Here is a 23,196-nt window from a genome sequence, read left to right as displayed (position 1 = left end):
TTCTAAGGGAAGTAACTCGTCCAGTACCACTGAAAAACCGCCTTTTGCCGATGCCATTGTAGTATTGTTGAGATCGAATTCCACGAAGATATTCGTTATTGGTGTATCTATGTTAAATAAGGTATGTTTTTATCGAACATTGAAGAAACAATAAGGACACGTTGTCTTGAAGTAGATCTTACCTATCCAAAATGTAAATCGGAACATTAAGTATATGTGTTATTTTTTAGTTACATTGAAGGGACTGTATGAAAAGAAATTGATTCAACACTTAACAAATTATTCATAAATTTGCTTAATTTTTAATGGCAATAAAAGATGTTTTCAACTAATCTTGACCTGTGTGATATGTACATCGTATCCCAATTTCGTGGATCGATGCACATGATGTCAATCACTTGATTGTCTGGTCCAGTGTCGATGCTAGTGTCGACAACATCAAAATCATATAGTTCTCTCAAAGTCGAATACTCAGCCACTGATTTATTTAGAAAGATCTCCTCACTGTAGTGATTCATCTTTTACTATCATCTCCACTGTCATGCACAGTCGTGGGGATTCCTGCTTGGCATAAAGGTGCTCAGCAAGCTATACTCGTGGGAGACTCTAAATGGATCGGGTGGTCAGTCACTGTGACATTGTTGAGTGCTCATGATGTCAATCACTGAATTGTCTGGCACAGAATCCAGATTATGTACAGAGTGCCGTAATAAAGCTGGAATATTGCTGAGTGCGGCATTAAACAACAAATTAATTTCCTTTTTTAAATTCAGGTAACAGGGCAACTCTCAATCAAGGGCTGCGTCTGTGCACCTTGTCTCCGACAACTTGCTTTTTAAAACACTCATTGTTATCACACGATGACATCACAGTATTTCCCACATGAATGCATGTCAGAAAATGAACGTGTAATCAGAGACTCATATAACGTATGCTACGTTTGAAATAAACGTTACGGTATCATTTGGCCTCCAAATTTGCATTTATGATGCAGGTAATGAAGTAAAAGAGAATTCAAATGACTATGAACACATATGACAAGATGTGTGCAAGTTTTCTTAAACACTCATTGTTCTACATGTAAAACTCAGTATAGCGAGGTATTGGACACGTGCTGTTCAACCACTGAATACATTGATGCCAAAGCGCCTGGCAAACTGTATGTGTTTAGGTCACATCATAGGTATCATTATATCAGTGTGTCAGTACGTGTACACACCTTTCACATGTTCGAATCATTACATTAATTCAAGGTATGTTGTCGCATGTATCGTGAACGAGGGCTGGTGACCTACAATTCCCGAATAAAATTGATTGATTGGATCTCATACTTGCCCCATCATGATTCTTTATTATCACTGTATGTTTCTTTGCACTGCGTGGGATATGTTTTGAGGTGAGGTGAAATGGGTTTTAACGTCGCGTCCAAAATTATTGCACTTATATAGCGACGTACATGTACGTGTGTGTGGCTGTTTGTACTAGTCCGGACTGATGCCGATTTATAGTGCTAGCTCACTGAGATACCATGCCGCAGTTTAACATAAATACCCCACTCAAACACAGTATACTGACTCCGAGCTGAGCGCCAGACAGGATAACAACAAGTACCATCTTTTAACGTATTTTGGTATGACGCGGCCTGGGACCGAACCCCGGACCTTCCTCACTCCAGACGGACGCTCTACCACTAGACCACGGAGGCGGTCGGATATGTATTGAAGATGATCGTGAGATAATGCGACAATAGAATACATATAACAAAATCGGGAACTCAAACCACCGTCTTGCTCATCAAAATTATCGTAACTGTGTGCATGCATTAAAACGATAACAAAAATACATGTTTAATCAGTAATATCAAATTCAAAACAAAGCCACACTACAATATACAATGTATATAATAATATGTATTTATTCATATTTATAGCATGCTTGACGCAAACTTTATAGCAATAATCACCAGGAAATATACAATATGATGACATAATAATTAGTGAATTCCTTTAATAACAGCCTGGCGTCATACATCTAGATGGCACGAGTGCCGCTTACTTCTGTCGGGATCCGACTATCGTGGGTTAGAAGGCCAGACTCGTTCTGATTATGAGTCTTTGTCAGCACCATGTTTCGCATTCACTTAGAAGCAAGATGATAACAGATATGAAGACTGAGACAATCATAAGTGCCCTTCTGGGAGCACATGAAATGCCTCATGTCGAAATACGAAATATAAAAATGACCGGGCAAAGCATTTAAAGGATTGACAACTTGACATTTATCTTATTTGCAAACCTATAGTATTGACTTGCAAAAGAACAGAAATATGACCATTAGAAGTGAAAAACGCCGATTCTCCAAACTAAAAGATTACAGTATATGGCTAATTGAACTTGTACGTGACTGCTAAAGACTTTAGTTTCTCTGACTAGATCTGACGGAAACGGCGACCGCGGTTTTTGTTTTTTCGACTGTAGAATATATTCCGTTCATCAGTGGATCGAACAGGTTAACACATGTCTGGATTAACATTTGATGTATGGGGATACTCAGCCTATATTTACAACATCCGATTGAAAAAGACAAGGGTCCCGTGACGATTCCGTGGTTGTCGAAAAAGGCGACTAACGGGATCGGGTGGTCAGGTTCGCTGACTTGGTTAAATCACGTCATCGCATCCAAGTGCGTGGATCGATGCACATGATGTCAGTCACTGGATTGTTTGGTCCAAACTCGATTATCTACAGACCACTGTCATATACATGTAGCTTGAATATCGCAGAGTGCGACGTTAAAAACAAACAAACAAACAAACATTTCAATATTGATGGCAATAACATATGTTGTCAACTTACACGCCTAACCTTCACCTACGTGATATATACATCGTATCCCAATTGCGTGGATCATGATGTCAATCACTGGATTGTCTGGTTCAGGTTCCATTATTTACAGACCACAGTCATGTGGATGGATTATTGCTGATTGTGGCGTTAAACAACAAACGAAAGTTGACAAAGGTACAACTAAATAACACAGATCATGTTAACAGGGGAGATTTATCGCAAGACATCGATCACCCCAGTGGGAATATTTAAGGAACTGGGATATTGATTCCCTGGTCTTATTGTTTCTGGCTTCTCGCTGGCTGCTTGCTAGTCAGTGACATTATCATCTGAAATACAAAGGTTTCATTTCAGGAAATGAAGAGGTGTTCATGATCTGAGGATCCGAACTCCTCCCTAGTAGCTTGCTCTTAAATGACATGTATTTATCCAAAAAACAAAGGCTTCATTTCTTTGTAAGGAGTCCGGCATGTTGGACAGGTCTTCCGGACAGCTGACCACTCTTCCATACACTCAGAACAGAAGGTGTGACCACAGGGAATCAGGAAGTGGGTGACCGCTCTGTCCACGCACACAGTGCACTCGGGCATACTCTGGGCGTCCGGCGTCTGGAAGTAGACAAACAGACAGTGATTATAAAGATAAAGTAAACATTGTCAACAGCCTCCTGTCCGGTGAGAGGTCAACATTTGATCACGAGAAGCATGCGTATAGATACAATCTACCACATCGTCCTTTCTACATGTATAAACACACAAGTTATTTTGAACAAAGTGCTTCATTATTATTAGGTAATGTTCCAGGAAAAAAACTGATCAGTTATATTCTCGTTAGGTAAGAATAGATTTGCTCACATTAACATTTTAAGACGTAATCGCATCATTTATCTTTCCTGAGAAATGTTGTGACAAACATTAGTGTAGCTTCTACCCTGTCAGAAAAGAAATAATTCTCATTTTTAATAAGTTTCATAAATAAATACAGAATAGCTTGTATCAAACATATAAATTATACATAATCATACATGGAGTTTTACCTTGACACGAGATCTACGAACCGAGATAAGGGACTATTCAAACACCTACCACTTCTGGTTCAAGACACGGCAGTGCTTCACTCCCTCGCCAAGGCTCAGTATCACACAGCCTAATTATCTCCCCTTGTGAGTTAAGCCCTACAGCTGCGTAGAAACCGCCAGGGGGCACTGTGAGAGGTTGAGACTCATACACCTGTGAGAAAAATACTTTCAATCACAACTAGATTTTGAAGCAGATATAATCAATGTTGAACAGCTACATCATTCGAAAAGTTTGTCACAGTTTTTCACATCGAGACGACTGTGATTCGATACATTCTACGACATGACTCGAGTCTCATGTATGTGTCCAGTGCGGGTGAGATACCTATCTGAAAATATCGTCTGCCAGCTTCCGAGATTGTTTCCGGATTCAAGAACGTGTCTATGTCAAGACTTTCAACTGTTACACATGCCAGGTTGATTTGTTTTTTACCCCGCACTCAGCAATATTCCAGCTATATGAGGGCGGTCTGTAAATAACCGAATCTGGACAAGACAATCCAGTGATTGATATCATGAGCATTGATCCACGCAATTGGGATCAATGACATGCTTCAGCGAGCCTGACTTCCAAATCCCGTTAGTCGCCTCTTTCGAGAAGCACAGTCGCCTTTAGCGGCAGGCATGGGTTGCTGAAGATCTATTCTACCCCTGATCTTCACGGGTTCTCGACTTGGAAAGATGCGTGACAGGCATTATATATGAAAAACGAATTCCGGGTATCGATATACTTTGAGCCGCCTTCAGCAATGTTCCAGCCATATTCCAGCAATATTAAGGCGGTGGACACCAGAAATGGACTTCAAACATTATTCTCATGTACCCGAATCTTCGATGTGACGAGTAAACCCTTTAATGTATCCACGATGTTAACTCGCTGCCCTTCGTCATGAGTAGGTATATACTTGACTTATGTTCATGTAATAAAGACAAGAACCTGGTTGCCAATATTCACGATGCCAGATTCGTCGATCATGTGTATGTGAGTACAAATAAAACTAATATCAAGATATATTCAAGATATACACAATATCAAGATGTCACGGTATGCGGTAGGTGCATTCAAGTTGTTGATAAGCTACCTTTTCTCCATTGAGAAGAAATGTTGCTGTATTGGTTGAGAAGTTGAACTGACATGTCATGGTAGCACCTTGTCGAGCTGCAGGGACAACCTTTACCGGATGACCTGACGCTACGAACACACTGAAATACACAACAAACATGTTCGTACATATCCTGGAATATCCAGTGTATTACATCGACAGTGTTGTAATTTGATTGGCCGGAATGTGAGTCGCACATTTTCTATGGGACTGAAAACGAAACTTTGAAAATAAAAATACTTAGTATAAGAGACTTGATAATCGGTGCTGTGTATTGCAGTGCATGTGTATTTCATGACTTATCGTATATAACGAATCAGCCACCCAATAGTACATACTTGAATTTACCCGAATCCCGATGGAAGGCGAAGAATGTTGATGGTATTGAGTGAATATGGTTTCACGCCGGTATTAGCAATATTACCGTGATGTCAAAGAATGTGTTAACTTCATTTCCAAGTACCCATGTAATGAATGAAACCAAAGGCTTCTGGGTGATAAATGAACGCCTTGTGTGAATGACTGGTGCTACCGGTAGGGCAGAACACGTGAACATCTACATCTTTCGCGTACATCTGGTATCATCATTGATTTTCAGGTGATCATCATATAATGTACACCGCTATTTTGCCTTTTACGACCAGATGATCTGTTTCGCCGAATAATCGAGATCTTAGACGTTGACGTTTGATAAAAACAACCTTCATCATCTACCAATGAAGACCTCTCTAGTGAAATCGAACATTTATCAACCATGAGACATCACTTTCACAACGTTAGTCAGCAATTACGTTTTCATATAGTGACAAGGGCACCTTCAACACAATCATCAACACTATTATAAACTCACCCTCCATCATCAGCATGGTAGCCGATGGAGTGTCTGCCCCAGCCAGGAAGTCGCTCAGCGGGGTAGTGTTGTGGGCACAGCCCAACTGCGATATAGCATTCTCTTCCTTCATTTAGGATTTCTGAAAGGATACAATGAGAAAAAAGGATCTCAGAATTCAGGTATTATTCTGCGTGATCGATATGCCTTTTCTGTGAGGATCTTAAGAAACGTACAGCGGGAAGTTATCACTTAGTTTGTTGATACATAATGTTTATGTGGACAATTAAAACAACCTATCAGTATTATATATACTTGTACATGCTTATCAATATTTATTACAGAGGTAGTACATGTACAGTTAACTACGAACCACATGGGTAATAATCGCACCTGTGTTCCACAGCCTGTCATTGAAATCATGGAACACCGTTGACCTCTAGGCGACATTTTGTAATAGAGAAAATACCATTTCACATATATTATTCGTGTCTTACTGGTTCGACTTCTCTTTCGTATTCCTTATTAATCAATTTATCAGAAACACGACTAAAGTAATTAGCATGTGTCGAATAACTGATGGTTTCCCTAGTATCCGTTGAGTACTGAAAAGAACGACGGTCTTTAATTGATTCAATTCGTTGTTTTATTAGTTAAAGGTACGCCGCAGCTTTAAGGTGGGTTGTACAACGCCGTACGTATTCTAGCATTAACTGTGTGTGTAATATATTGTCTAATATTTCCACTATCGTGTCACTAAGTTAGGGTGTTCACCTATATATCTGCACAAGCACTTGTACAGGATTATAGTGACAGGTTAAAAGTTCCCCAAAACCCCCATTATGTTAATAAATCGGGAATGTAAGAATGTACAACCGAATTTAATGGCACGTTAGTTAATGGAGGTACTAGGTCGCGTTGATGTATCATTACAGTTTGATACAACGGGTCCAGAACAAAAATCATAACTGAAGCGATTCTCGACATCAATATCTCAGATCTGGGCCAGGTGAGCTAAACATCTGCTAGTCCGGATACTTCATTATATAACGGAAGCACTTACCGATAGAGAACGTATTGACATCTGGGGTCATGGGGCGCTTGGAGAGTAGGAGAGCCACGGGGACATCATCATCATCACCATCTCCAGTGTAGCTGAAACTGTATTTGTCTTCAATAAAAAATATGTATGTGACTAATTGTTGACGGTTGAAGCTATACATATTTAAATGAAAACAAAAGATATTATCAATTCGTAACGGACAATATAGGGAGGATTGTGTGACGAGGCTGAGGTTGTGGTTCGCTGCTTCAATGGGCATGTGTACACGTTGGCTCTCCAATTGTTTGGGGACCAGCGGTACACGTTTTCACGACTTCCAGTCTGAGATAAAATTATTTTCTGGTACAAATTTTAAATTTTATACATGTAATGCACTTGATGATTAATATTATTACCTCAAAACACCGTTGTGTTGATTGAGTGTAGCATCCCGGCACACCGAATAATGGTACTGCTCTTGAACTGCTCTTAATTCTTCAACTTGAATACGTGACACCTGCAAACACTTGGGATCAGCAAGCATTTCCAACTCGGATTATCAATGAAATTTATGCGAACATGGGTCAATATTTAAAAAAAACGAATCCAAAAGTACGTACACGAATCTAAAGAACACTGAAATATGTGTGTGATTTGTAAAACGCACACACAATAATTGCATTTATCATTGCATTCGTAAAAGGCCGCAACGGCCTATCAGCACCAAGTGTTGCCTATTATCAGGCTTAACAGACATTATAATGTAGTTTAACGTAACACTAAGCAATATTTCAGCTATATGACTGTGGCCAGTAAATATTCGGAGTATGGACAAGACAAACTAGTGATGATATAATGAACAACATCCAGCGCCGTCGGCTACGATGACACCCAATGAACCTACCATATGACCTATTTATTAGCCTCATAAGATAAACATAGATTGCTCATGCAGGACCCTTTCGAAAACGTAATCTTCTTATTTAAAGTAAGGAAATAAACTAAAATATGCTGTCTATTTGGAAATTGTTCTCCAAATCATCATATATGCACATCAGTGAAATTTATCTTGTGTGTTACAAGTGCAAATGAGTGTTATGACCTGACCGTAGTATCTTTTTTTATAGAATCCTAGAAGAGATATTGTCGAGTGTTAAGACAGACAGTGATTATGAAGATAAAGTAAACATTGTCAACAGCCTCCTGTCCGGTGAGAGGTCAACATTTGATCACGTGAAGCATGCGTATACATATCGCATCATTTATCTTTCCTGAGAAATGTTGTGACAAACATTAGTGTAGCTTCTACCCTGTCAGAAAAGAAATAATTCTCATTTTTGATAAGTTTCATAATTAAATTCAGAATAGCTTGTGTCAAAATAAAAATTATAAATAATCATACATGGAGTTTTACCTTGACACGAGATCTACGAACCGAGATAAGGGACTATTCAAACACCTACCACTTCTGGTTCAAGACACGGCAGTGCTTCACTCCCTCGCCAAGGCTCAGTTTCACACAGCCTTATTATCTCCCCTTGTGAGTTAAGCCCTACAGCTGCGTAGAAACCGCCAGGGGGCACTGTGAGAGGTTGAGACTCATACACCTGTGAGAAAAATACTTTCAATCACAACTAGATTTTGAAGCAGATATAATCAATGTTGAAGCGATACTACACAATACTGCAGGTTTGAAACCTTTTTAAGACACTTCTCAGTAGTATCATGTGACATCTAAAGTAAGTGAATCCAGAATACTAATATAACTATAGCTATCAATTGTTTTGTGGCAGTAGAGCTTCTGGTTTTACTGTCAGTGATGGTCAGTGGCAGCAGATGAAACGCTCGTAAACTATCTACTTGCCAGTCTGTACAGCTGTATGAGTCAGAGTCACATCCCTTGATTGTGTATCAATGAACTGGACAGCTACATCATTCAAAGTGTTTGTCACAGTTTTGGGCATCGAGACGACTGTGATTCGAGACATTCTACAACATGACTCGTGTCTCAGTGCGGGTCAGATACCTATCTGAAAATATCGTCTTCCTGACAGCTTCCGAGACTGTTTCCGGATTCAAGAACGTGTCTGTGTCAAGACTTTCGGCTCTGACACATGCCAGAGATTTGTGTGTTCTTTGAATTTTTCATAGGGTCTATTACGCATTGTTGATGCCACCTATTTGACTGCGTTTGATTATAATTTGGTGATTATTTATTTATCTTGTGTGGTCATCTACTGATTTCACAGTTCAGAATTGTGCGAACTAACTTCTGGGTCAACTTTCAATTTGGATTGGTTGGTTCATTTGTTGTTTTACGCAGCACCCAGCAATATTCCTATTATATGACGGCGGTCTGTAAATAATCGGGCCTGGACCAGACAATCCAGTGATTGGTATCATGAGCCTCGATCCACGCGATTGGGATCGATGACATGTTTCAACCAAGTTAGCGAGGCTGACCACCCAATCCCGTTAGTCACCTCTTACGACAAGCATAGAAGCCTTTTACGGTAAGCATGGTTTGCTGAAGACATATTCTACCTCTAATCTTCATGCGTGTTCAATTTGGAAAGATGCGTGACAGGCATTGTAAATGAAAAACGAATTCCGGGTATCGATATACTTTGAGACGCCTTCGGCAATATTACGGCGGTGGACACCAGAAATGGACCACACACCATTATGATCATGTACCCGAGTCTTCGGTGTGACGAGTGAACGCTTTAATGTATCCACGATGCTAACTCGCCGCCCTTCGTCATGAGTAGGTATATACTTGACTTATGTTCATGTGATATAAAGACAAGAACCTGGTTGCCAATATTCACGATGCCAGATTCGTCGATCATGTGTATGTGAGTACAAATAAAACTGATATCAAGATTTGTTTAAGACATACACAATATCAAGATGTCACGGTATGCGGTAGGTGCATTCAAGTTGTTGATAAGCTACCTTTTCTCCATTGAGAAGAAATGTTGCCGTATTGGTTGAGAAGTTGAACTGACATGTCATGGTAGCACCTTGTCGAGCTGCAGGGACAACCTTTACCGGATGGCCTGACGCTACGAACACACTGAAATACACAACAACAAACATATTGTAATTTGATTGGCCGGAATGTGAGTCGCACATTTTCTATGGGACTGAAAACGAAACTTTGAAAATAAAATACTTAGTATAAGAGACTTCATAGTCGGTGCGGTGTATTGCAGTGCATGTGTATTTCATGACCTATCGTATATCACGAATCTGCGGCCCAATAGTACATACTTGAATTTATCCGTCAAAGAATGTGTTAACTTCATTTCCAAGTACCCATGTAATGAATGAAACCAAAGGCTTCTGGGTGATAAATGAACGCCTTGTGTGAATGCCTGGTGCTACCGGTAGGACAGAACACGCGAACATCTACATCTTTCGCGTACATCTGGTATCATCATTGATTGTCAGGTGATCACCATATAGTGTACACCGCTATTTTGCCTTTTACGACCAGATGATCTGTTTCGCCGAATAATCGAGATCTTAGACGTTGACGTTGGATATAAATAACCTTCATCATCTACCAATGAAGACCTCTCCTGTGACATCGAACATTTATCAACCATGAGACATCACTTTCACAACGTTAGTCAGCAATTACGTTTTCATATAGTGACAAGGGCACCTTCAACACAATCAACAACACTATTATAAACTCACCCTCCATCATCAGCATGGTAGCCAATGGAGTGTCTGCCCCAGCCAGGAAGTCCCTCGGCGGGGTAGTGTTGTGGGCACAGTCCAACTGCGATATAGCATTCTCTTCCTTCATTTAGGATTTCTGAAAGGATACAATGAGAAAAAAGGATCTCAGAATTCAGATATTATTCTGCGTGATCGAAAGGCGTTTTCTGTGAGGATCTTAAGAACCGTACAGCGGGAAGTTATCAATTAGTTTGTTGATACATAGAGGTTATCACGCGAGTGTGTTTGGGGATGGTAAATATCCTGCATTAGGAATAAACATTGTATTTAGCGAGCCTTGGCGAGCTAAATACATAGTGTTTATTCCTAATTCAGGATATTTACCATCCCCAAACACACAAGCGTGATAACCTCTTTATCATATAATGTCATTCTTTAATTCTGTGCTTTAAAATTGCTTTCCCTCTCTCACATACATTACCGAAACATTGCGAGTTTTCCTGGAATGCGCGTATTAATATATATTACGTCATATGGTAAGTGATGTGTCAGTCGGACAGTGACAGTAGCCAATATAGTTCCAACTGAAATCTGTTTCTTATGCAGTGGCGAAGGAACATATACGCAAAAAAACAAATTATTGTTTTAATTTGCCTTTCGCGGCAATCCATCGGTCTGTCCGCTAGAGTAACTGCCCTTTGTCAAAGGGAAGCTACTCTAACCCTTGTCTATGAGACGTCACGGCCACGGTCAGACGTTGTTGACCGTCGGTCTGTCATAACGTTAAGAAGTGTAGTCAGATGTACACACAGCGACAAAACGAAACAAGGTAACAATTCAAACATATTTGGTTCCAAATCCAACTATTTTAATTTGTGGAGAAGGTTTCAATCCGCAGAACACCGTTGACCTGGAGGCGACATTTTGTAATAGAGAAAATACCATTTCACATATACTATTCGTGTCTTACTGGTTCGACTTCTCTTCCGTATTCCTTTTTAATCAATTTATCACAAACACGACTAAAGTAATTAGCATGTGTCGAATAACTTCGCTGGTATCCTTTGGGTACTGAAAGGAAGGACGGTCTTTAATTGATTCAATTCGTTGTTTTATTAGTTAAAGGTACGCCGCAGCTTTAAGGTGGGTTGTACAACGCCGTACGTATTCTAGCATTAACTGTGTGTGTAATATATTGTCTAATATTTCCACTATCGTGTCAATAAGTTAGGGTGTTCACCTATATATCTGCACAAGCACTTGTACAGGATTATAGTGACAGGTTAAAGGTTCCCCAAAACCTCCATATGTTAATAAATCGGGAATGTAAGAATGTACAACCGAATTTAATGGCACGTTAGTTAATGGAGGTACTAGGTCGCGTTGATGTATCATTACAGTTTGATACAACGGGACCAGAACAAAAATCATAACTGAAGCGATTCTCGACATCAATATCTCAGATCTGGGCCAGGTGAGCTAAACATCTGCTAGTCCGGAGACTACATTATATAAAGGAAGCACTTACCAATAGAGAACGTATTGACATCTGGGGTCATGGGGCGCTTGGAGAGTAGGAGAGCCACGGGGACATCATCATCATCACCATCTCCAGTGTAGCTGAAACTGTATTTGTCTTCAATAAAAAAATATGTATTTGACAAATTGTTGACGGTTGAAGCTATACATATGTAAATGAAAACGAAATATGTTATCAATTCGTAACGGACAATATAGGGAGGATTGTGTGACGAGGCTGAGGTTGTGGGTCGCTGCTTCAATGGGCATGTGTACACGTTGGCTTTCCAATTGTTTGGGGACCAGCAATCAGGTTTTCACGACTTCCAGTCTGAGACAAAATTATTTCCTGTTACAAATTTCAAATTTCATACATGTAATGCACTTGATGATTAATATTATTACCTCAAAACACCGTTGTGTTGATTGAGTGTAGCATCCCGGCACACCGAATAATGGTACTGATAATCAGCACCAAATGTTGCCTATTATCAGGCTTAACAGACATTATAATGTAGTTTAAGGTAACGCTAAGCAATATTTCAGCTATATGACTGTGGCCAGTAAATATTCGGAGTATGGACAAGACAAACTAGTGATTGATATAATGAACAACATCCAGCGCCGTCGGCTACGATGACACCCAATGAACCTGACCATACGATCTATTTAGTAGCCTCATAAGATAAACATAGATTGCTCATACCGGGCCCTTTCTAAAACGTAACTCCTTATTTAAAGTAAGGAAATAAACTAAAATATGCTGCCTATTTGGAAATTGTTCTCCAAATCATCATACATGCACATCAATGAAATTAATCTTGTGTGTTACAAGTGCAAACGAGTGTTATGACCTGACCGTAGTATCTTTTTTATAGAATCCTAGAAGAGATATTGTCGTGTTGTCGCATTTTCGCACGGGGAAAACAAAGCAGAAAGTGTGAAAGTCAACCATAGTGTGACAATGCGACGAAACGACATTTTGGCCACGCGGCACGTGACAACTAGTATGCACTCACATCACTTTTGTATTCGGTGTCGTTATGACGATTATTTTTTTTAGTTTTAACAGAGCGTTTGATTAAAGCAGATCAGTAGCACAAGCCACCCTTCAGTCTCAGTATATCCACAGAAACAGCAAATATAATTACTTTGACACCCAGCGTTATGTGCAACCACCGTCTACCATGGTCAGGCCCCGTCTACAGCATACATACCGTGTTCTTAGACATCGATGTTTATAGAATTTTTTTGTAAAGCGTGAAGACAGTACCTGGTTTGTAGCAGATCTCCATGGCTCCATCTCCAGTAGACAGACTGACTCCCCGTGGGAGTGGAGCCCGATTGCAGCGTGGAACCCTCCTGGAGGGAGCCTGAGGGCGGGGCTCCTGTACACCTGCAGACACAGCAGACACACCAGATACAGGTCCTAGCTAAGAAGCAGATACATACATTTCACAGCAGACTCAGATCATGCGCGCACAGACACATATCATACACCCGCAGGCACACTTACACAGCAGAAACAGATTCACATGCAGGTACAGCAGCCTTTACACACGTATACCCAGCAGACATGTCTGCAGAGAGCACACACAGGTGGCACACACACTGATGTCCCGCCCTCAGACACAGATGACTAGCCTGTAAACAGAGATCACACGCCCACAGACACAGATGGCACGCCAGAAAACAGAGATCACACGCCCACAGATGGCACGCCTGCAGACAGAGATCTTATAAACCGGCAGACACAGCAGACATGGGTTGCACATTTGCAGACACATATAAGATGCCTGCAGATGCAAATCATACGCCTGCGGACGAAAGAGCAGATCACTCGTCCCCAGAATTCACAAACAGAAATCACATGCCTACATACATATAAGTCACAGTTTAATTACACACAGGCCAAGCAAACAGAAACAGTACTTCTGTAGACAAAATTCACATTGGTCGTACACCCGCATACACATGAACAGTACACACTACACAGATACAACATGTCTCGTATCATCAAATATACAAATCTAAACTGGGGACATCGATGTATTAGATCAACTCACTACAACATCGTTAAGGCTGAATATAACAATCTTCGCTTGGAAGTCCACCTCACACGACATGGTGTCTCCGACTCGGGCTCTGGAAGCGTGACGTGATGGCTGACCATTGCCATGGTATATTCTAGAAACAGGGAGAATATGAATGCATAATTGTGTTTTCATTTGTACATAATCTTCTCTTGAACAAGTCGTCATATTTTAGGGGAAATCAATGATACACTTGAAGTATATATTCCACGTTATTAACATTCAAAACCAGATTCGTTGCCTCTACATACTCTGACGTTATAGGTCTTTATCTATCCATGTCCGATAATGCCTCACAGTTGTTTGATATACCGATATTCCCTGATTGAAACCCACTGTATGTTAAATGTAGGGAAATGTTTTTTTTTGTTATGTATGCAAGTTATTCAAAACATTGTATATGTAGGCATACATTTTCTTTTCTTTTTGTCGAATCAACACCACTCTTATAACAAGCATAGTCATCTTTTACGGCAAGCATAAGTTGCTGAAGACGTATTCTAACCCGGATCTTCAGGGGTCCCAGAAAAAAGTTTTTTTGTTTTTTTTGTTTAACGATACTCAGCAATACTCCAGCTATATGACAGCGGTCTGTGCATAATCGAATCTGGACCAGACAATCCAGTGATTGACATCATGAGCATCGATCCACGCAATGGGATATGATGACATGCATCAACCATGTCAGCGAGCCTGACCACCCGATCCCGTCACTTCTTATAACAAGCATAGTCACCTTTTACTGCAAGCATGGGTTGCTGAAGACCTATTCTAACCTGGATTTTCACGGGTCCCAGAAAAAGTAAACGTGTTAGACCTGCATCAATATCAAGCGGACAAGACATGCTAAAACTGGAATACTGCTCACTTCCTTGGTGGTCTTACCATGGAGTGAGTGAGTGAGTGAGTGAGTGAGTGAGTGAGTGAGTTTGATTTTACGTCGTCTTTAGCAATATTCCAGCAATATCACGGCAGGGGTCACCAGAAATGGGTCTTCGGACATTGTACCAATGTCGGGGGTCTTCGCCGTGGCAAGCGAAGGCTTTAACCACGAGGCTACCCGACCGCCCCTCTTACCATGGAAGAGAAACACTTCTACTACATGTGTATACACGAATGTACGAACTGTGCTACTTTGGGATTTCCTCATTAATTTGAACGCCGTGATGTAACTAAAATACAGTGGAGTTAAATCCAAGTTACTTCCTAAATCTATGTTGTAAGGATCTAGCTGATTATATTATTGTCTAGATAACAAAATAGAAATGCTGCTGCAAAAGGTGTTGACATTACAGTACCCGCCGTCGTCCGCATGATATGCTATCGAGTTGGGCAGGCATCCTGGTTGTCTGTTGCCGGGGTAACGGCGGTGACACACTCCGATAGATATGTAGCACATTTGTCCTTGGTTGACGATTTCTGTATAAATACGAAATATTTCTGATACAAATGTAATAATGATAATGTCATCAACTGCAAATGTTCTTCTTTTACATAGTATATATTAATATATTCTTCGTGTTTGGTGTATCACGTATTTTTCGACCCAGTTTCAGATTTTCTAATTTTCCATTAAAATATTAAACACAGTACTGGTGTTCTTCCCATGATTTTGTTTATTAGCTTCAGTGCATGTTTGGTAGTAAACATGACAGAAGGAATTATATTAACCTAAATTGGCATAACAGTGAGATACAGTTTTACGATAAGTTACGGAAATCATTCTTAACCTCCGGTGACGTCATCCCATGATGAGGTGAAGGTCACCAGAGCACATGGCTTGTGACAGCGCGCGTCGCTTGTGCACGTGCAATACTGTTCGTGCTTGTCTCATTCTCGGTCGTGAAAGACGGGTATTTCATGGCATAATCAGTAGTAAATGTGTTCATGGTCACATAGTACCAAATTGGTAGCAACATAGTTGGATATTGTTTCTTTACCAAAGGAGAACTTGTTGCAGACAGGTGAGAGTGGACACTCGGACACAAACTGACCAACAGGGATGTCGGGCGACATGGAGTCGTAGCTGGAATAACGACATCGATGACTACACATAACATACATATGTATCATATGACTCGTGTCATATAAAAAATGTATTCAACATTCATCGTTTTGTTATTACCATAGGCCAAATATATGTTGTATCTAAACATGAGAATGAATTCGCTCAATAGACATAGGGTGAATGAGCAAATATGATTTTACGCCGCTTTTAGCAATATTCCTGCAATATCTAGGCGGGGGACACCGGATATGGGCTTCAAATATTGCCCCCATATGGGAAATCGAACCCGGGTCTTCGGCGTGATGAGCGAACGCTTTAACCACTAGGCTACCCCACCGCCTCAAGAGACACAGAGTTTTAGACAGACACTAGTATATACGATACAGTTGTATCTTGTGACAAGCACTGCTGAAACTTCATGTTCACACAGAAGACGCCATGCATTTTGTCTTGTAAGGCCTTAACGCCGTCGGTTTAAAATTTGCGAGCATTAAATACTCAATAAAACTCGGAAATGTGATAAAGACATAACGTTTATCGACAATGTAAAATACTATAGTTATCAATGATTCTCTTTCTTTGTTAACTCTCACAATTGTGAGCCAAACAACTTCACAGACAAGATTTCTGTGTTTCCAGTCATTTTGAACAACAGTTTGTCATTAACCAGACAGCAACGTAGACTCCAATTCAGTTTACTATGTCAGCGACCACACCCACCTCACTGTCCCTGATGAATGTGACACCCTTGCTTCTCGGCAGAACAAGGAATGGTAGGTCACGTCGTCTGATCGCAGAGGTGTCTGTCACGTTAAATCAGGAAAGTTCGACATTTTGATAACACTGAACTGCATTTTTGTCACATGACACACACTGACGTAGTTTTAAGTAACTCAGGTCACTCGTTACAATCGGATCATTCATAAACATGTCATCGTATGCGACATAGATAATGGATTGAATGACCAAAACGGCATATTTCATTTCATCCTTAAAGCTGTTAACAGAGACTAGTAGCTTCAGCCTAAAATGGCAGTACAAGTATGTTCGATTCAAGTCGTTCCAACATTTAATGATTTGTATCAACGTGAATTATATGATACACATATCAATTGCATAGACACACATGTCATGGATAACAGTTGAAACGATTGGACCTGGATTGCATCCAGCATTCAACATGCTTAACGACCCGTGTTCATAAAAATAAAGAAACATTAACAATAACACAATAAACAATTATGTATGTGAACAATTACCTTGACATCTGGCGTCCACGGTCCTACTTCCAGGAGGGTGACCCTCTCGCCGTGTGAGTGGAGGCCAACAACGGGGTAGAACCCCCCGGGAGGGGCGGCCAGAGGAGGAGACGTGTAGATCTGAAATGTCAACAGATTCATGATCGAAATAATTAAAATATGGCTACATGGCTTTCATAGTGGGTGCATATGTTTATGTTTAAAAAATGTAACATAAATTATCGTGTAGTAAGTATAAACTAAAAGCAACATGCAAATTAAATATAACCTTCTGGCTAATGACATCGGAGTAGAATCTGAAATTTTAGGTCACTTACCGCTTTTTCGTTTCTGTAAAATGTGGCAGTGTTTTTGGACATGTTCAGTGAACAGGCCATTACTTCTCCAACACTGACTCTTCCATACGTGTGCCGAGGAAACCCAGTAGCCACATAGATCCTGGCGACAAGAGCACGCCATTCAACAATATAATTTCAACTGTCTCTGTTCGATACCATGGTGCGTCAGTTTCCCGTGGGAGGTGCGCTAATACAGTGATTTACCACTTTTGTTAAAACCGCGTGCAGGTTCTGGTTCGGACAGATCCAGTCACGTTAAAAGCAGACATTTTACCAATTCAATACCTTTCTGAGAAAGCCACCGCATGGTGTCACGTCAGTTGAGCTTTCGGGGCAATCAAGCAGCGTTGAAGCCTCGAAAGTATTGGCAATACGAGCCAAACATCCGGAGCGTCATGCCTGATAGTTGTATCTCGCTGAAGCTGTAACGAACTCAAATGGGTAGTTCCGAATTTGGTGAACTAATACCTTGTTGTTTCTGAGCGTTAGGTAACAAAGGGTGTATTGTCGTATGTGCTTTGTGTGGGCATTCTATTGCTGGACAGAAACTGCGCTTGAAACTTGAAAGCTTAGTGTCGGAAAGCTGACATTAGATTTGAAACCAGCTACAGGTTCACCTAACATAACCTCCAAATTCAGGGTTTGTCAGATGTTTTCCTACGAGGCATCGAATACGAGTAAAATATTTGAAAACAGTTAAGAATCATGAATAGTGCGAATCTGGGATTCCAACCCACGATCGTCGGACTTAGAATTGTAAGCCTGCACACAAATTCATGACACTTTAACCGACTGGCCATGGGTCACTCCTACCTCCTGCAAGAGACGTTTGTCTTCTGGTTATGAGGCTTCTATGTCTATGGCATCGCATCAACGTGTTACGGAATGTGTACTTTACACCCTAAACAATGTGATACTGTTAACATGTCTTGACGACGGCCATACACATGTGAGGACATAAGTGTGCCGTTAGTCGTACCCAGTTTAGTTCTTATACATGTTATGTTATTTCCTCACCCTCCGTCGTCTGCGTGGTACCCCACGGAGTTGGCCTCCCACCCTGGCTGCCTGTGGGCGGGGTAGTGTCTGTTACACACTCCTATAGCTATGTAGCAGTGCATGCCGGGATTGGCGATCTCTGAAGAGGAATACACAGCAGTAGTAATTGGAGGTTATTAAGTAGACCAAGTTGTTATGTGTGCCTTATATTTGTTTGTTGTTAACTCATCCATGTTATTACAAATTAAAACCTGTAACAATACAAAGTTGTGATCAATAATTACATATCCAATTTTGGTCACCAAGGGATATCTATTTGCGTGTCACCCCAATACACTATGATGCATTCTGTCTTATACAGATGGTAGTATTACCATTATTTTATAATACCTATTGAAAACCTGTTACTCGCTGGTGACAACGGCTTCGGTCCAATAAACTGAGCCACTGGTATGTCTGGTGAAGCAGTTTCGTATCTGTAATAATAATAATAAAACATTTGATAAATCCAATGAAATTATTTATATTATTGAATTTTCTCTCCCTTTTGACACTAATGTGATTGACAAGATTCAGGAAAAAACAGGGCAAATATGCAGACCTCTCATTCGAAATGTCACGCTTGCATCCCAAGTACCAAGTTGTCCGACTCCCAATTGTTCTCGGTGCCGTAGGTTTGGTACCTCCCAATCTGTTGCCTGATATTGGGAGAGTACCCGGGTTTGCTACCAGGAATACAGCCCTTCTGACAATCTGGGTAATGCAGAAGGCTGCAGTGTTGGGGAGTCTTCACATTCTCCGAAAACGTCTGGGTGGGTTTGACTAGGCAGCGCTTCCTGGGAGAAGTCCCATTCGCTGTCTGGGCTGCGTGTAGAGGGGGCAAGGGCCCTGAGCCGATGATGAGCCTAACCAGCCTGACTGAGCCAGGATCACCCAAACCCTCTTTGTTGCATTTTTTAAATCTGTACCTAATAATAATAATAATAATAATAATAATAATAATAATAATGATATGAATATGAATAATGATAATACCATGAGAAAGAATGGCCGATCTGATCACGAACACATCGCTGCTATACATGACTGACTCACAATGTATAGAACTCCATTCAAGTGACTCATGAGTAAAATATATGCACAGTAACAAGACAAAGTCCAGATCACTGCATGTCAAGTTACAAAACGTGTGTGGAATTGGTTGCTAAAGGAAAAAGCGGGGTGAGGGGTGGGTATGGGTGTGTGGGGTGGGTAGTCCGAATCGCTTCCGTGTTTGTTCGTCGCACCGGAGACCAGAGGTCTAACCCTACATGGGTACAATATGTGAATTCCTTTTCAAGTTTCCCCTGATGTGATGTAAAACCACACTCGTTCACAAAGAGGGTTATAACAGATAACTTTGTTGTTACATACCTCAGTTCTCCCGTCTGTTGGTCGACTGTCATCTCTCGGCAGTGCAGGCTGTGATAGGCAATGTGTGCGGCCATTTTGTCAACAGAGCTTGAAGGGCAACAATACATATCCTTGTCAGATAATAAATACCAATGTGAAGATGAAATAAAAATTTACTGTTTTAATGAAGCGCAAAAATACACTTCAGTTGTGGAGGCGACCAAAAGTAGAGACACACACACAATATACTTACATAAATGAAGTAATTTCGCTTGATTACGATATGGAAATTCATCTGTTGTTGTCACATTCGTAAATGCTATGTATGCAATATGTAATCATATATGTTAAAAGATAAACCTCGAAAGAGAAGCGGCTTACATATTCTGGTTTTATTGTACAGCAATACACCCCAGCAAAGCCTCCAGGTTCAGTGTACATGTATATATTCCGAGACATGTCGGCGACAGTGTATTAATGACAGTATAACATGACGTGGTTTTCCTCGAGAGCCCGAGCTGTATTTAGAACACGTTACCATACGCCTATAGCACGACCCCGTTATAAAATCTAACGCCTGATTCAAAACTGTATAGTTTTAGGGTATGAACAAATATCACAACTTTGCTGAAAATATGATGAAATGGAGATTATTCGGTGTAAGAAACCCTCGTTCCTTATACTAACCTTTATATTATACATCACAACATGTAAGACTTTCTATTTGCAAGTGAAGGTGAATACATTTTCGCCTTGTTTGAGAAGACACGGCAGTCGAGCAGTCGTTCAGACGACACATTAAGGGACGTAACTCTAATGTCTTATCCCCGGCTGATATGGATCGCCCATTGAAAATCCATTGACAAGCCATAATCATTAGCCCGGCAAGGGGGTGTAATACGGGTCTGTGTTATTACAACCGCTGTGATATGTCCGTCTCTATGTTGGCTCTATGCGACATGCCTCATATCATTGAAAGGTATCTGTTATATATCACAACACTCCATCTAAGTCTTCTGTTGGAGTAAACATTACGAATCTGTAGCGTTTTAGTATCATATAACCAGTCACTCGCTTTATCCATACGATGTCTCTAGATAAATGAGTGCGCATGTGTAACAGCGCCGGAAGTGTGTGTGTTGTGCGCTAGCAGACCACATGGCTGCCGACTGCACTTGACTGAGTGTATTAGCATGTAATGAGAGAATACACCCTTTCCCCGGAAAGCCGAGTGTTTGTTGTAGCTGCCAAAGTCATTACAGAATCATATCAGCTGCAGTGTTCTGACAGTATATCAGCGACGCGACTCAGCTTTCCTTCCTATTTTTAGAACAAGGAAGTATTCACATGTGAGGAATGATTGTGGCCTATTTCACAACCGCGTTATAGAAATATATATTTTTCTTGTGACGCCACTCTTTCGTTCTACCCATGTCTATTTTCCCCTATATAAACGTTTTCATTGCGCGACATCGTTTGTTATTCTTTCGAATGCACGCTATTTCTTTCTGTTTTCATGACCACTCCATGAGAAACACGGTACATCTTTCACGGTGTCACATAAAATATTATGACACCAACCGATTGGCTTTATGTACAGGTATCTAATTCAATTACTCTTTTCACACTACTCGTATAGTTTGTCAATGTCAATATCATGCATGCAAGTATTTTCTTGACACCTGATTTTGGTAAACGTTGGAATGCGTGAAATATTTCTAAATACATCAAGATTTCATAAGCGAGACTATTTAATTGAATTGTGGACAGACGTTCAATGTTCGTCGGCTTTCCTTACCTTCTTACGTCAATTACCGTCGCTAATGTTTCGACTTGACCATAGGCTGTGCTTTGAATGTTGTCGTGTATTAAGTATGCGGTATACATTTCAAGGGACGCAACTCTAGCAGGGTCGCTGACAAAGTGTCCAAGCATGTGGTGACGAATGACATTGCGATCGATTCCCAGTTCTTGGGGGTTATAAGATATTAATTTGCATTTGTTATCTCGACTGTGTATGCATGTATTTTTTATTTGTATACAATGGCTGATGTAGAACTGTTAAAAGGTTTGTTGTATAAGAATTAATTGCATCTTGAATCTTGAAAGTTGTACCTGATCCGCAAATAAGGTGGCTGTTAGCAGAAGCTGAGGACCTGTTGTGATCTAGAATAATGTCAGAATACACTAATACATGTTCCGCTTCCTTACTATAATATCAATTTTCAATTTCATTTCTTTATTGTATGAAAAGCCATAGGCCCATATTCAACGGAGTTACGTAACATATTTTATAAGATACAAAGTCAAGGTTAACTCAACACTTTACAGGTAAACTGTATGTAATCATCGCACATGTATTCATAACGTTTGTTACTGACATATTACATGAAGATTACGTTTTTTGAATTTTCAAATTTTGTGATCGGTAATCCGAGCAAATATGACCCAATTATGAAAAGGAAACCCAACATGCCCATTAAAATATATAATGCTAAACTATGTTAGAGCTTCTGATTTCATAGCTCTTTATTTTTATAATTAGAAGGATTATCAATGATTGGAAGGGTGATGTGTTATAATGTATGCCTATTTGAGCGTCTAAACGTTCTTACTAATAACTTTGGCGAATGTTTGACATGCATTGCCTGAAGGAATTGGAACATATTATTGATACACGTCCATGTCTTTGGTTGACAAAATGTCTTTTGTGCTCGGCAGTAGTGAGGGCTGGCATCACTGTGTTTGTACCATAATGTTTTTGTTTGGTGAACAGTTGACTGGCCTTTGCATGTATTTGTGACGGGTGTCATCGGTGGGGCTGGATACGCTCACATTTTCCTAAGACCTGCATCACTTCGGTCTTTCCTCCCACACTAGTCTCACACGCCGTGATTTAACCGAAATACTGTTCAAAGTGGCGTTTACCTCACTCACCGCTGACCAAAGAGCAGATCACTCGCCCGCAGAATTCAGAAAACAGAAATCACATGCCTGC

At 40.5% G+C, this 23,196-nt stretch overlaps 1 protein-coding gene across 5 annotated transcripts; it reads right to left on the bottom strand.

The window, feature by feature from the left end:
• Positions 1–37: 37 nt before the first annotated feature.
• Positions 38–22,071, bottom strand: LOC139449650 (SPRY domain-containing protein 3-like). 5 transcript variants are annotated; one of them, XM_071231130.1, is made up of 18 exons: positions 21,997–22,071; positions 20,220–20,306; positions 19,197–19,282; positions 18,825–18,945; positions 17,787–17,907; positions 17,470–17,589; positions 16,931–17,013; positions 16,143–16,228; positions 15,501–15,621; positions 14,176–14,296; positions 13,383–13,505; positions 7,315–7,415; positions 6,920–7,017; positions 5,878–5,998; positions 5,007–5,127; positions 3,932–4,075; positions 3,701–3,777; positions 3,438–3,454 (listed from the first exon to the last, which is right to left on the bottom strand). In XM_071231130.1, exons 2-17 carry the CDS (start codon positions 20,291–20,293, stop codon positions 3,730–3,732), a joined length of 1,689 nt encoding a protein of 562 aa, XP_071087231.1. In that variant the 5' UTR covers positions 20,294–20,306; positions 21,997–22,071; the 3' UTR covers positions 3,438–3,454; positions 3,701–3,729. The 5 variants fall into 5 exon arrangements, with proteins under 5 accessions (XP_071087232.1, XP_071087229.1, XP_071087230.1 ...); XM_071231131.1 differs by lacking the exons at positions 3,438–3,454; positions 3,701–3,777 and adding an exon at positions 38–107; XM_071231128.1 differs by lacking the exon at positions 3,701–3,777 and having other exon boundaries at positions 1,891–3,454.
• Positions 22,072–23,196: the final 1,125 nt, after the last annotated feature.

Source organism: Haliotis cracherodii, unplaced genomic scaffold (genome assembly GCF_022045235.1).
Source record: "Haliotis cracherodii isolate W230 unplaced genomic scaffold, xgHalCrac1.p SCAF_8, whole genome shotgun sequence".
Lineage (NCBI taxonomy): Eukaryota > Metazoa > Mollusca > Gastropoda > Lepetellida > Haliotidae > Haliotis > Haliotis cracherodii.
Note: the sequence above shows the minus strand (reverse complement) of the source record. Positions and strands in the feature narration are given on the sequence as shown.